The sequence below is a fragment of the Glycine max genome, chromosome 6 (assembly GCF_000004515.6).
Source record: "Glycine max cultivar Williams 82 chromosome 6, Glycine_max_v4.0, whole genome shotgun sequence".
In the NCBI taxonomy this organism is placed as follows: domain Eukaryota; kingdom Viridiplantae; phylum Streptophyta; class Magnoliopsida; order Fabales; family Fabaceae; genus Glycine; species Glycine max.
Window position 1 is genome coordinate 11,079,952 of NC_038242.2, and position 14,881 is coordinate 11,094,832.

Genomic DNA, 14,881 nt, shown 5'->3' on the forward strand with positions numbered 1-14,881 from the left:
CAATATAAGATGTAGGCATACCAAATGTCTCTAAAAGACTAAAACCTTTTTAAGACAATCAATATAAATTGAACCAATTAATTTCCTTTAATACTTAAAAATAGTGGGTATGGCATATAGGTGAGCTCCACTCCCCAAAGAGACATACGTAGAAACAAAATAGTGGCGAAAAACTCGGAACATGTTTGGGCAATATAATGGAATTAGATGACTGGAAGACTAAGAAAAGGTGGCTTCCACCAACTGCAGATTGGCCATGCTAGTTTCTAAAAGAGGGATTGGTAGCAATATATTCTCTTTCTTCATTACCTTAATTAAGTAATCAAGACCTTTGATGCCTTGATAAGACCCAGATCAATTTCCACAAATTTTGGTCTTTTGAGTCAATTATAAGTCTAATATTTGACCTAGGGTTTAATCACACTTAAAATTCTTCACTCCTAAAAGATGTATTATGTAAAAATCAAACTAAACTTCTTCCATAAACCCTCAACATATACTAGCAAATGAATTATATTCGTTACTTTTAAAACATTATTTCTAAAACACACCATTATTAATTAAAATTAAATGAAAACCAGGTAGAAGTTGCGACAGTGAGGTGATGTGATGGTTAGTGTACGCAAGATCACAAACAAAAACAGCACGTGACTAAAACGAAGACTTTGTAACGTGTTCCTTTTTAAGTAAATTCAAGATGCTAGAAAAAAATCCAACTAAAAATTTTCTCCTGCAAGATCAAGCCATCATAAATTAAGCCTTGGAGATCCTCAAAACGCCATCCAACTCTACAAGCTAAACACATAACTCATGACCCCAACAGGAAACAAAGAGATACCATACTGCAAGTCTCATGGACAAAAGTATCAACAAAACGCCATAGGTACCCTTAGAATATATCTGTTTCTATGTATGTATATATGTAGATATATCTCCAAGAAGCAGCATCCCCAGAAACATGTGAAAGGATGGTTCAGTGCATGGGGGGACGAGGAGCACGAGGGCGCACTGGTGTCTTTGATGGACTAACCCTGCTTACCAGAGAGAATATTTGAAGAAACATTAAAAAAGTTTCCATAGGTTTTAGGACAGACAGTTGAAATCAAAGGAAATGTGTCAATCTAACCTTATAGGCAGTGAACCCAAGATCACACCGCTACAGCTCAGAGCTGCAATTGCACTCTCAGCCTGCAAGAATGAGGCAGATAAGAAACAAAGAGACACTAGCCCAAAAATATTTCCAGACAACTGTTAATACTTACCTGTAAGCACAACATTTAATTCTTAAAAGAAAAACATTTGATCAATTTCATAGATACAAAGAACTTTGATTATCAAAACCCTTCAAATATGGCATTTTATTAGGCAAATTAAGATCAGGACCACACCAGTGAGAGCTTAGTATGTAAAGCTAAATATAGCTTTAGTTTTTGTATGATACATCTATAGAGTTTTTGTAAGATGCAGTGTATTGTAATCAAGCATCAAAAACTGCATTTATCCTTCTGGAATTCTAAAGGTGAAAACTGAAAAGCATACTTAGGTGTCAGATCAAAAACCATTAACTGCCTCTTCTAACCTTTCCCAATACCCATCAACTTCCTCTTTTCTTCCCTCTGATTATTCCTATAATGCACATACTCATGTACCAGATCAAAGACCATCAACTACCTCTTCTAACATTCCCAATACCCATCAACTACGTCTTTTCTTTCTTCTGATTACTCTTATTGCACACACCTTAAACACCAGCTATGTTCAACACATGTCACACAATTGAAGTGGATTTTCCACCCCCATGCTGCAGCTCATAGCAAGTAATGAACTTTGTCAGTCCCATATTACAGTAATCTCCACACTCCATGGATGAATAGTGTACCCATCCTTCTAATGAACTTTTGACAGAAACGGCAGTTTCTTTTGGTGTTATATGACTTGCATCTAAGGATATTGTTGTAATTTAATATTTAGTTTGTTATAAAAAAATCAATTTAATCTGTCTTCTGATTCTTCTCTCTCTCCTTTCCTATGAGTGAACATTACAGTGTGAGCTTGACTTCAAACCAAATCTGTCAACTTTAGGATCTTACCTAAAATGCAAATATACATGCACATGCACGCGCACACACATATACAATAACATAGATAAGCAAAATAATCGTAAACCTCAATAGTTCATCACTAACATTTAATCAAAATTCAATAAAAAATGAACAAGTCAGTTGAAACCCACAAATGAAGTTAAAATTATAGCTCATAATATAAAAGACACAATTTTATATATATATATATATAAAGTATAAACAATATAAGTTTTAGCATCCAAAAGAAAAAGATGTGTTTTCTACAACTCCTACCATCAACTATTAACCACAACCAGTAAAATTTTGTTTGAAGCAACCAGCAAGCAAATAGAAACAAGATAAAAGGGGAGAGATTATTTGACAAAATGTAGAAAAAAAACAGTATGGGTCACGCCCAGTAGTCAGCCACAACCAAGTTTGAAGGAGACAAGTGTTCAACCACAACTGTGATACACAAACAAATTGTAATCACCACTCTGCCACCAGCCCACACATCATCACCCGTTATCAACAAGAACGAACCAACCACAGGCCAATTGCAGAACACATATTGAGAGATGACATCAAACAAGAAATTGCGGTTCAGATGGATCTAGTTTTTTTTCTTTCTCTCCCTACAAATTGGTTTTTGACACGCCACCAAAATGGCAGTCAACAAAAACATTAAATGCATGTTTTGTTCAACGTCCATGTAAAACCAAAATCATGTCACTACCTAATTTAACACATAAGCATCTTTATATAGCTTCTGATATCTGTGTCATTTACACACATATATAGGTAGTGGACACTGAACCAAACACTCTCGTCTCGGCAATCTTACCCCAATCTCACCAATGCAAGTCAGTGAGTGTCACCAAGACTGCTGGTACACACAAACCATAAGTCTGGAGTGAAATCATGATCTAGACAACCTTGCTTTGAATACAGAATCAACCCAAAGCATCACCCTTCTTTTATGCAAAAAATAGAAATATGACCAGTATCATCACTTGCAGTGAGTGGAAATTGAGAGAGAAAACTGAGAAGAGACCAAATCTTCATCAAATTTGTTGCTGAGAGACAGATTTACAGAACTTAGACAATTTCTACCCATGGTTGCAATGTGGATGAAGAGGAGGTGAATGAAAAGCAAAGGGAAGTCATTCCCAATATGGCTGCAGATCTGCCATGAGAGATTTACTGTTCTCCATGTTTTTACAAAAAGTACCGGCATATGAAATTTGAAAGAAAAGAGAGGATATGACAGAGAGAGACTTAGTTTCTCATTTATACTAATAAATAGTAAATGTTGTTTTCCTAAAATACCCAAAATTAAAAAAAAAATGCTTGTGTGCTTTTCCTAAGAGAAAAGATATACACTCTCCTCGCACAAGCATACCTTCTGTCATCCAAATAACACATCTCTCTGATTCTTTTCTTCATAAGGACTGTTTTGGAGCTACTTCAGCAGGCAATGTGCAGTTACTATAACTATGAAAGTCCTTAAAAACAATTATTGAGTGTAGTGTGCGGTGTACCAACGAGCAGTACAGATAGAATGGATTCTTTTGGGGGTTGGGGGATAGGAGGGTAACCACATTACTGCAAGGTCAGCAGTAGCACTCAATCTGAGGGTTATTACTTCACAAAGAGATAGATAATATACAAAATAGCTAAGCAAACAAGAGTTGACTCATGAAAAAAAAACATATGAAAAGTTAGTGAGAAATTACCAGTGCAAACTCAACAAATGCAATTCGAGTTGAATGATGGTAATCCCCAAGAAGCCTCAAGCGATGAACCTAGATGAATAAATAAAAAATAATGTAAAATTTTACAACATAATCATTAAACCAACAACAAACAGTATTGAACCTAGATGAGTACACCAAAATAATGAAAAATATTTCATATGATGCTTAAACTCAACCAGCAATCAACACTATAATCCTAGTTCCATTAAAAGCTTCAAACCTCTCCGCAAATAGATTCAAAGAAGTGTTTGACATCTGCTTGAGTAAGCTGCAGAAGTAACAAGAGAAGAATTTTTTAAGAATCATGAGCCTCAATTGAAGCAACAGACATGAAAGAAAGACCAAGTAGTTCTTCAAGCAAGATTCTACAAAACAGTTGAATCCTAAACTACCTTCTTGTCGATATTTGTGCAATAAATTGTTCTTGAGCACATCTCCCTTTCATCTTCAGACTGAGAAATACAGCACCATTAGAAAGGTAGCAAGCATTGTTAGTTCACTATGGTCATTCATCTTCTAATACATGCAATAGGCATCATGAACCAAAAAACACTACCCTGGGCAAAAATGTTGGATTGACTGGTGCAATGGCAGTTTTTGAAGGTAGCACTCTCAGTGGGTAATATCCAAGCATGGTACCAGACAGGCTCAAAGCAGCCCTTGCACCTTCTGCAGGCATAACACCCTTAATACAGTGAAATATCAATAATAATTACAGCATATGAGCAACATTTGGCAGCAACGTTACCATCATCTGTGAACTCAATGAAGGCAAATCGAAGAATAGAGTTAGGATCTCCACATACACGGCAATCAACAACCTATAGCCAAGAACAAGGTGTCAATTTCATAACACAATCCACCATAATTAAGAAGAAAGCACGTATCATAAACAAATAGTAATCGTTTCTACCTGGCCGCAGTTGAGAAAGAGAGCTGCCAGCTGCTCTTCAGTAACCTAGATGCCAACAGAAAAACGACAATCAATTGCATGTATTCCAACAGAAAAATCACAATCATTTACGTGTATTCCAACAGAAAAATGACAATCATTTACGTGTATTCCAACAGAAAAACAATAATCATTTGCACGAATACACACAGAAATCATTGCAAGCTAGCAAACAAGAGAATCCACAATACAGCTAAAATTTATACCAGTTGATCAATGTCAGACACATAAACGGTCCTCCGAATCATCTCCTCCCTTTTCTCCATATCCATTTTATGATTCATTCTTCGCTTCCCGGGATTATAGCCATTCTTCCTCTGTAGCACACAACATTGCATTAAGAAAAAAAAGTGAATAGAAATCAAACCAAATAATTACTCATAAGTCATACCCTTCTGTTGTTAGTTTGGCCATTAGTATTTCCATAGTTATTAGGCAGTATAAAATTGTTAGTGTAACCAAACCCAGCATTAGGTCCAGCTAAAAGGCCATGCGTATTGGCTAGTGATGGAGGCACAAATTCCTCAGCCATGGGATTCAATTTTGACAAAAGCTCTTCCAAATCCCTCATATCACGCTTGAAACTCTCACCCCCATTCTCTTCACTCATGACCCCATTCATCCCATACCCATCATTGTTCACCCCATTAGCGTGCTTGTAGCTGAAATTGCCGTTAGGAACTGGCATGGTACCGGGAACTGTCTCTTGGTGCTGTTGATGGTTGAAAACGCCGTTGTTCATATCCTGATCGCCTCTGGTTTTCGATTTCTCAACCTCACCCGAATCCGCTGACACTACACCGTTCTCCAAACTCTGGCTCGAAGAACCGATTTTGGCCCCAACATTCTCAACAACCGCCATAATCACTTGCGTAGAGATGAAAAGTCGTTGCCTTTTATTCTCCGCTTTAAGGGTTTTTCCTGTGAATCTGTATCAACCAGTAAAAACAACCTTAACGAAATGAAAAGACCCAGAACGAGAAAACCTTATTTGAGACGAAAACAAACCTGGGTTTTGTCTAAAAATCCTTCATTGACATAAGATCAAACTGAACCTGGAGATTGAGATACAAAAGCAAACAACCTTAAAACCCCAGAAAGGAAAAAGAGAGAGAGAGAGAGAGAGAAATTGGTGTGTTTGACAGAGAGAAAGGTTTTTATCTTACTTATGAATAATGTTATAGAGAGAGATGAAAGAGGGTAATATTCTTCGGATCGTCTGTTTTCACTACACTGACTTTTTGGACCTTGCAGCTGAGAAGAAGAAGAACGTCCCAAATTGATGATGTTATTGTCTTGATGGTGATGATGAAATGAATCAAAGAAAAAAATGAATAGCGTGACCCAATTTTTTGTTTTTTATTTTTATTTTTTTAATTGTTCATTAATTTTCCACAACTGCCCATTCAGTCACACATGTCGCCACGCGTAGGAAGGATACCCAAAAACAAAAGCCACGGATTTTAAGACATCAATTAATGAGACACTTACCTTTCATGACAGGTGATGTTAATGGAATTAAACATAATTACGGAGATTAATAACAACAGGGGACGACGAATAATACAAAGTTAATGGAAAAGATTCAGTAATCTTCTGAATTGTTATTTGCTTGTGAATGCAAACGGGAACTGCTTTTTCCATGTTTGATCTTGCTTTGCCGTTTTGTTGATATAATGATGCAAGCACTTAAAAATATAAAAATTAAAATTTCAATAAATAAGAAAAAAAACAAAAAAAAACTGAATTTTCTTATAATAAGTTATTTTTAATTTTTTTATTAAAGGTTAATACTTAATATTAAAAACGTTAATTTTATATTGTTTATAATTTTTTATAACAATTTTAATTATTATTTATCAGAAAATTAGTATTTTAACTTGTACAATATACATAATAAATGTTTATTTATATAATTAAAATTTATAATAAATAAATGTTTTAATACATAAATTATATTATAATTAAAATTTATATTAAAACATATTTCAGTATTTAAATTATATTTTAAATTTATCATTAATAATTTATATAGTATTAGATACAAAATTAATTTAATTATTTTTACAAAAATTATTAAAATTAAATTTAAAAATAAAGATGAAAATGATATATTAAAAAATAGGTTAACAAAAATCTTTAAAAATATATAATAATAATAATAATAATAATAATAATAATAATTTTCATCTTACCGTTATAACAAAAGAATTGATGAATTATTCATGATTGTAATTAACACCCATTTTATTTATTATTAATATGAAAATATCATATTATAAAGATTGCAAGAGAAAACAAAAATTAACTATAGTTATTAATGCATGATGGGGATTTTGTTTCTTAGAGAAAATATAATCCTTTTTATGTTAGTAATGTGAGAGGATTTCACTTTCCAATTTAGTTTTCATTTTTTAAATTAATCTTTATACTTACATATGTTTTTAAATTACTCTTCACTTTAACAAGTTCATTTTACGTGGCTACATTCATCAGTGTTGCCACATAAGAAAATACACAGTAGGCAAGTAGCCACATGAAAGGATTCTTCCATACTTCATGTGTGCGTAAGCTACACAACTTTATTTTTCCACTTCATTTATTATGTTCTATATATATATATATATATTTTCAACAGAACAAAGGAACACAGGCCATAAAAGGCCCAAAGCAAAGAATTCTTGTGTTCTGTTTAAATAGAAATAGAAAAAGCTGACAAAAAAGTGCAAATAGAAAATTATTAATTTTCTTTTTTCCTTATTTAATTAGTAAGGATAAATAAAAGGAAAGACACTTTAAAATATGATGAGTCAAAATCAAGGATTTATGATTTAACCGAAATTAACACTTTCTTAATTTTAATTACTTTAGGTCCGAAATTACAAGAATCATTTATTAACTTCAATATTGGTCTTATACACAAAATTATTACTATAAGTCTTAAAGGCCAAAATAAAATTTACAAATATTATATTTATGCTCTGTTTGGAAGATAGACAGATTACTACCATATACTCAGTATGTTTCCACTTTAGAAGACTTTTTTATTTGTAGAAGTCAAAAACATTATCAAAAAGTTTATAATAATTTACGCACTCTACTCAATCAACTTAACTAGACCCCATAACACCACTTTAGAAGGCTTATTATATTAAAACAAATTAGATGTATGATTTATTTCTTAGTTTTATTTTTTAAGAATGATATTGACATTAGATGTTTCCTTTATAGTGATCTTGACATACTGCAGCTAAAAGGTGAATTTTGCAACTCACTAAGCCCATGTATGCAGCATGAGAAGGAGGACATCCATGGTCAATAAGCCCCAATGCAACTTGGGAACCCAATTTTAATATTATATTATGAGACAAGCCACGAGAAATGCATATATTAAGCCCGTGCCAATTGGTTAAGAGCTCAACTGCTAAGACACAATGACAGTTCAAATTCAATACAAAAGCACACAAAAAGTGAGCATCACAACCCCTTATCACACGACCACATACAGCACTATATTATGTGCCATGGAAAAAGCCCCGTCAACATTTACTTTCATCCACCGCCTGTCTGGAGGGGAAAACTTGAAGAGACTTTATTTTTATCCAAACTTGGTGTTTTAGTGTAGAAGGATCGATAAACTTAGACCAAGTCATTTCTACACTTCCAAAAGTTATCCAAGGTGCACCTAAAGATAAGGCTCCACCTCATTTCCTCCTTGCAATGAATCAAAAACTCTCGATCATAGGCAGTTATGGTCAAGGAAATTATCGGACAAAAGGTGCCCGACTTGTTCAACAAACGAGCAATCACAAAGTGTGAAAAATATCTTTAGTCCCTCGCATATAATTAAAAATCACTAGCAAAGAAAGCATGTCTATAGTGTTCAGTATTGGTAAAAAGTGTTTCCCCTAACTACCTTCCAAAAGAGGATTGTCATACACTCGGGCCCTTTCCACTTCTTTACAACGATAAAAAGATTCAAGAACATGCTACACTTTAGAATGCTTATTATTTTATAAAAAATACATGAATTGTTTATTTCTTAGTTTTATTTAAATTAACGATTGATGTATATTTGGAAGTATCTTCTTTTGTACTCAATAAAACATCAATCATCACCAAATAAAATTTTAAACACTATTGTCCATTTGAATTCTGCCCAAACTGTGTTTTAATCATTCGACAACAATATCGCTAAAACCCTGCTTACATTAAAGTGTATCATTCATCTCTCGAATTAGAGTATAATTTTAATTTAAAATCAACATTTCAATTTAAGCATCTATAAGAAAAAAGTATAATTTACTTAAAAGAACACGTTGATTTTTTAACTTACTTTAAAGAACACGTTGAGTTTTTGATGGATTTATAACTTCGAAATTAAAAAACAAATTAAAAGCGCTAATAATTGTCATAGAAACTAGTTAAAAGGTACAAAGCGCTAGGCTAATGTCCAACATTTTAGTTTTAAAAGAAACAACACAATCACCAAACTGGTAACAATTTACCAAGAAACAGCCTAGGTACAACAATAATTTTCCCTAAAACAATTTAGTCCAACTCAAATATAATTCCGATACTGCCCACCAGAATGGGAGAATATCACCAGAGAACCACAGGCTTTTTCAGAAACTCAACCACTACCTGACAGCACCTGAAAAAAAGTCCATGCTTCGAATTAAGATTGATTACACATTTTATAACAAACGCAAACAAATAGGACGAACTAAAACTTATTTACTACTCCATCATGGCTAAAGAACACTGAATTTATCACCCCAGAAGATCCCGCATCATTTAAACTTCAAAGTCAGTATTTTAATTTTAAAAATGCTTTTCATAACATTCAAAAATTAAATTTATTCTAACATTTTGAAATTTAGCTCTCAACAAAAGAGAAACATGGTGTAAAAAATTGTGAATCACATTTTCTAAAACAAGTTGAACCATCAGACATATTGGTTAATTAGCAGTGCTTTCAAAATCAAGTCACATTCTAACTTCACTAAAAGAATCTTATCATGATTCTAAATCATTTCAATTTAAATGTTTTAAATACCTGACGAGGAGATCCAGATCGTGAACGTGATCTTGGCCTGCATAATTCAATGAACAATTCAGGTGCAATATTAAAAGTATTACAAACAATATATTCAACATAGTATGTTTTGTATACCTAGAAGATTTGATTGGTGATACTGATCGCGATCTAGATCGAGACCTAGACACAGAACGCTCCAAAGATCTACTGCAGAACGTAACAACAGACTTTCCATAAGTTAAAGTAATGTCTAAAAGCTATATGACAATGAACAATAACAAAGCAGCAGCACCTTCTAACTCTTTTTGGACTTCTGCTCCTGCTGGGACTTCTGCTGTGGCTCCTAGAACGACTACTCTCATACTTCCTCACCTGTACAAACACCAGTCAAAAATTTTGTCCACTACTTTTTATTTTAAGGGTAACTCCATAGACTAATCCAGCACCCTCATGCTTTTTAAAGTATGGGATACAAGATCTTAATAGGGGGGAAAAAGCAAAAGAAAGGTTCAAGATCTATCACTATGTAATAGTTGTTTGAAGCTTTGAAAGATCTACAGCATTGAGGAATTACTTTAGATATAACCCTAGGATCTTAATAGGGTTGAAAAATTTATAAACATCAGTGGAAAGATGAGAATTTTATAACCCTGGGATGAGAAATTACCCGAATATAAGCTCTCGCCCAAGGATTTCTAAACTCAGTGTCATCTAGTTTCCGAATCTGCAAAGCTGTATGTTATAAAACGGATAAAAGAAGAATCTAGCAGCTTTCTTGCTATCACTCAACAAAATGAAGAACTTACAGCATACTTCATGTCGTCATAATTAGTGTAATCAACAATGCCAAAAGTCCCTAAATAGAGAACATATAGTATGAGTGATTACATGAAAACTAAATTTAGTATAAAATATGCCAGAATAAGAATACATTCTGTAGAAGAGAAAGTTAGAAGTAACCATCTGATATGACACAAGAGGCATCGGCACATCATTATCTCCAGAATACAATTTCTCTACCTTTATAATAATTAGATCACAATATAAATAAATACACTCAATTTTGTAGATTATTATTCACCAAAGCAAAGTTCAAAGGATATATGTTATGTGTTTAGTGCCCTTAACCACAAACCCTTAATTCTAAAAATTATATTTTCCAACTTAACATCACTCCAACTTATACAAGTTAAATTATGCAAGGTAATTTGAAGTTATACTGCCACATGATCATTCTCATTGCACTTAATAGTAATTAAGATTCTATAACATGCATGAAATCCATTCATAACTAGGCCAGCAATTAGGAAGACAGAAACCACAAACGAGATATAATTCAGAGTCTCATCTTGAGTAGAATAGATAGAATGCTGAGGATTTAACACTCAAAGTCCTCATATATTAGACCCTAGTTTCTTTTCTGTTTTAGATGTACCAAAAAACATGAATCACCATAAGCTTATATCAATGTAAACATAGTAATTTATGGTAAGCAAACCGCAAACCAAAATGAAGGTTTACCTTCACTATCACGGGAAACCTCAGCAAAACACACATCACCAGCTTTTCGCATATGATCCTGAAACCAAATATTCATAACATATTGAGGTGGTAACAATTTGAGTAGTAAAGTTTATGAGTATGAACACTTTGATACCTTCAAATCTTGCCAAGATGCAGAAGATGGGAGTCCGCGAACAATAACTGTAGATGGAAATAAAAACTAAGCTTTATGGTGTGTGCAAAATATGAAACAAAATACCTTCAACAACTATGGTTGATTTGATAAAAAAAAGCTATAACATATAAATTATGAATTATCAACCATACTAAAGCAAAGAGTTCATGAAAAACAAGTTTTTCAAAATGGAAAATCAAGTCAAACATTCTAAGCACAAAGACTGAAAATCTTGGAATCATGTGCATCCAAAAAATTAAATTCTTAATTTAAAAAATTAAAAATACATATACATTATACGATTAAAGCATAGCTAAATGGATGTGCAGTCAGAAGGAAAAAAATAGTGTTTTAACCCTCTGTCCTTTTCTATATCAAATAAAAAAGATTATCCTAATGGACCCACCTCGAAATTCAGAATGGCGTGAGATGCCAAAACGACCCCCGCCTGCGCCGCTGCCACCACCTCCTCCTCCTCCTCCTCCTCCTCCTCCATATCCACGTCGATCACTTGATGATGGCCCTCTACCACCATGAGCAAGCTCCACCTACAACAAGAACAGATCAGACATACCATTGAAAAGTATAGTATATACCTCGCAAGTCAAAAGTTGGAACAGCTCCTTACTCTTAACCGACAACCATCAAAGTTGTATCCATCTCGACCCCGAATTGCATCTTCGGCATCTCGAGCATTATCAAACTAGCAAGCCAACAAACAACAAATTATCAAATTGCAAAAGAAAAGATAACGACACATACAGAATTGTCCACAAGAAGTACTAAAGAGAGTAAGGATAAATACCTCAACAAAGCAATAACATGGAGGGCGGGGAGGAACCTTCAATTCAATATCCATTATACGGCCATACTGTAGTGAGGATATCATTGCAACACAACTACATCAGTCCACAACTACCAACCCCACTCATCAGATAAAAGAACTATAAATATTATATAGGAAAGAAAGAAACATCATGTGATTGCTACAGAATGAAGGGTCCAAGTGTAGGAGACTCGGTAAATTATAACCTATTCAAAGGTAAACAGGGTCCATAACAAGAAAATACACAAGCATGCAGGTTGAAAAATCCTAGCTCACAAGAATAGTATTAGATACTATTTACTAATCAGTTGATATATTCGTTATTTTTAAAAGAAATAAGTGGTCATAAAAAAATGGTTCTAGTAAGGAAATTCACATTGCATAATTTACAAAAGCAGAGGTAGATTCCACATTCAAGATAATAGGTAAAATTAATATAGAAATATGGGAGGCAAAGCCAACTGAACATGCACAAAATATAATACACTGGATGCACCACAATATACTGTACAAGAAAATTATAAATCCAACCTTGTAGAATAGATCTTCAATTTCTGACTCTCTTATATCAGAGGGCAGGTTGCCAACATAAATTGTGCGAGAAAAGCGACCACTCATGTTTGATAAGGGTTATAAAGTTTGTCTACAAACAAAATTGGAAGCTCGTCAGTAAAGAAACTTTCATAGTTTTTTTTAAGCCACGCCTAAACCTAAAATGTCTAATTATCATCACCATTGCTCTAATGATTACACAAAAATAAATAAAACCAAAACTATGAAGCAAACCAAGAGAGCAATCCTTGAGGTGAGCCGTGCTCCACAAGCTCCATTGCTCATTTGCTCCATGATGCTCCAAAGCTTATAACAATATTGAAATTAAATTTGATCTCCTCATCCATTCCAGTATATTAGCAGGCATACATCTTCTGAGACTGAGCAAGAATCTCCAATAATTTTTAAAAAAATAACCATAACTCCACCCCGATTCTCCCATTCCCTCTCTATATCCCTATGTTTGATTGCAAAGCTCATATTTGTCCAAGCGCTTGTCATCTATCATAAAGAAAGCATTGATGTCATGAGATCAAATTAAGATCGACATATACTTAAACCTTACTCAGCTCTCTTTTAACAGCATTGAAAATCATCCCTGGCAAAAATTCGCAACATGGCCCCTTATTGTATTCGTACACACTAGTTAAATCAACTTAATTGTCCTGGATATGTAGTGGAACTACATTTCTCTACCCTCCCTATCTGAAACACACGTGTATGCACACGAACCATTTATATGTACGAACTCTTTGTTTGAATTACTATTACAACCCTAAAATTCACAAGTTACAACTGAATAATACCCGGTAACCAGGTTCTTCAACCTCTTACAAAGATTTCACCCCCAGTGAATTACAACTTTAATAATCAAATCAGCTAATTTGGAGTAAGCCTTCCAATAACAACTCGGATAAATAACTACAAAACAAAAAAGGGAGAAAACATTGGAAAAGTAAAATTCGAGATTAAAACGTAATTTTATATATTTTGCAGAGTCTTCAGAATATGCCAACTACAATAAGTGGCGTGGGAATATGGAGAGATTAAAAATTTCAAGCTCGTCAATCGAATTTAGGTCAAATTCCTCAAAACCCTAATTGCATATCACTCAAATCGAATAGAGGCATGCGACAAATGTAAATTCAGAGAGAGAGGAAAAAATCGATGAATGCCATACCAGAAACAGAGAAGAAACAGCTTGGGGACCCAATCGACCCTTCTCGAAGCCGAAGCTGAAGCAGAGAGAGAACACGACCCTTCCGAAATCGAGAAAATAGAGAGTGTAAGTGGTAGGGTTGAGTACCGAATTTATGGACCCAAAATGGGTTTGGACCTCCAGTACAGTAGTACGGGCCCATGTTAAGGTAACGGTAACTCTTGATTAATTTTTTTTAACTCTTATTTACAATTTTATCCTTGAAAAATGAAAAGTATAATTTCATAAATTTAATCATCACAAAAAAATTATAAATTTAATTTTTTTATTAAATTTCAAATTTAAGAAAATGAATTTATCGTTATCAATTAATGCTTAATATTTTGCAAATACTTTAAATTGTTTTTTTACTAAATGTAAGATACAGTGACTAATAATAATTTTATTAGTATTATTAATTATGTTTTATTATATACTTGATAATTCTTAAGCTAAAATTTATTCATACTTTTATAAATTATAACATATAGAAACTGATTGATACACAAGGAAAATTAGTGGTTGTTAGATGGATAAAGATTATAAGAAAAAGAACACTATTATTTACTTTTGAGGAAGGCTTGTAGTACACTTTTTAACGTACTCTTTCCAATACAGTTTATACTATTATTAGAGTAAAAGTATAAAAGTGACACGTGTCCATTACATTAACGTTAACCTCAATTTGGACAAAATGACTTAATTAAATCTATTTTAAAAATAATATAATTAAAAGACCAAATCGAATTTCTAAAATAAATTAGAGGACAAAACTAGTAATTTAGCCAAAATATATATACACAAAAAAAACACC

General features: G+C 33.3%; 2 protein-coding genes across 14 annotated transcripts; both read right to left on the bottom strand.

Moving 5' to 3' along the window:
• Positions 1–723: 723 nt before the first annotated feature.
• LOC100800126 (polyadenylate-binding protein-interacting protein 12) lies at positions 724–6,127 on the bottom strand. The gene is made up of 12 exons (XM_014776409.3): positions 5,939–6,127; positions 5,781–5,827; positions 5,164–5,701; positions 4,979–5,089; positions 4,734–4,778; positions 4,569–4,641; positions 4,377–4,489; positions 4,213–4,272; positions 4,041–4,088; positions 3,800–3,868; positions 1,127–1,188; positions 724–1,031 (listed from the first exon to the last, which is right to left on the bottom strand). Exons 3-12 carry the CDS (start codon positions 5,632–5,634, stop codon positions 974–976), a joined length of 1,110 nt encoding a protein of 369 aa, XP_014631895.1. The 5' UTR covers positions 5,635–5,701; positions 5,781–5,827; positions 5,939–6,127; the 3' UTR covers positions 724–973.
• Positions 6,128–9,164: 3,037 nt separating this feature from the next.
• On the bottom strand, positions 9,165–14,184 carry LOC100800653 (serine/arginine-rich splicing factor SR34A). 13 transcript variants are annotated; one of them, XM_041016459.1, is made up of 14 exons: positions 14,050–14,177; positions 13,104–13,370; positions 12,849–12,960; positions 12,297–12,362; positions 12,120–12,194; positions 11,898–12,039; positions 11,471–11,517; positions 11,335–11,392; positions 10,620–10,669; positions 10,481–10,537; positions 10,106–10,185; positions 9,949–10,017; positions 9,832–9,868; positions 9,165–9,426 (listed from the first exon to the last, which is right to left on the bottom strand). In XM_041016459.1, exons 3-14 carry the CDS (start codon positions 12,933–12,935, stop codon positions 9,406–9,408), a joined length of 789 nt encoding a protein of 262 aa, XP_040872393.1. In that variant the 5' UTR covers positions 12,936–12,960; positions 13,104–13,370; positions 14,050–14,177; the 3' UTR covers positions 9,165–9,405. The 13 variants fall into 13 exon arrangements, with proteins under 13 accessions (XP_040872393.1, XP_040872390.1, XP_040872391.1 ...); XM_041016456.1 differs by having other exon boundaries at positions 9,949–10,020; XM_041016457.1 differs by lacking the exon at positions 13,104–13,370 and adding an exon at positions 13,676–13,790 and having other exon boundaries at positions 9,949–10,020; positions 14,050–14,151.
• Between the last annotated feature and the right edge of the window lie 697 nt (positions 14,185–14,881).

What these genes read in the sequence shown, in the direction of transcription:
- LOC100800126 (XM_014776409.3), bottom strand. Translation starts at nt 5,634, where the DNA reads ATGGCGGTTGTTGAGAATGTTGGGGCCAAAATCGGTTCTTCGAGCCAG. An exon ending in GCACAAATATCGACAAGAAG is followed by an intron (nt 4,089 to 4,212) that starts GTAGTTTAGGAT and finishes TTACTTCTGCAG; the next exon opens with CTTACTCAAGCAGATGTCAA. An exon ending in TTGGGTTCACTGCCTATAAG is followed by an intron (nt 1,032 to 1,126) that starts GTTAGATTGACA and finishes TCTGGTAAGCAG; the next exon opens with GGTTAGTCCATCAAAGACAC.
- LOC100800653 (XM_006581615.4), bottom strand. Translation starts at nt 12,935, where the DNA reads ATGAGTGGTCGCTTTTCTCGCACAATTTATGTTGGCAACCTGCCCTCT. An exon ending in TTGATGGTTGTCGGTTAAGA is followed by an intron (nt 12,040 to 12,119) that starts GTAAGGAGCTGT and finishes TTCTTGTTGTAG; the next exon opens with GTGGAGCTTGCTCATGGTGG. An exon ending in ACGCCATTCTGAATTTCGAG is followed by an intron (nt 11,518 to 11,897) that starts GTGGGTCCATTA and finishes TTCCATCTACAG; the next exon opens with TTATTGTTCGCGGACTCCCA.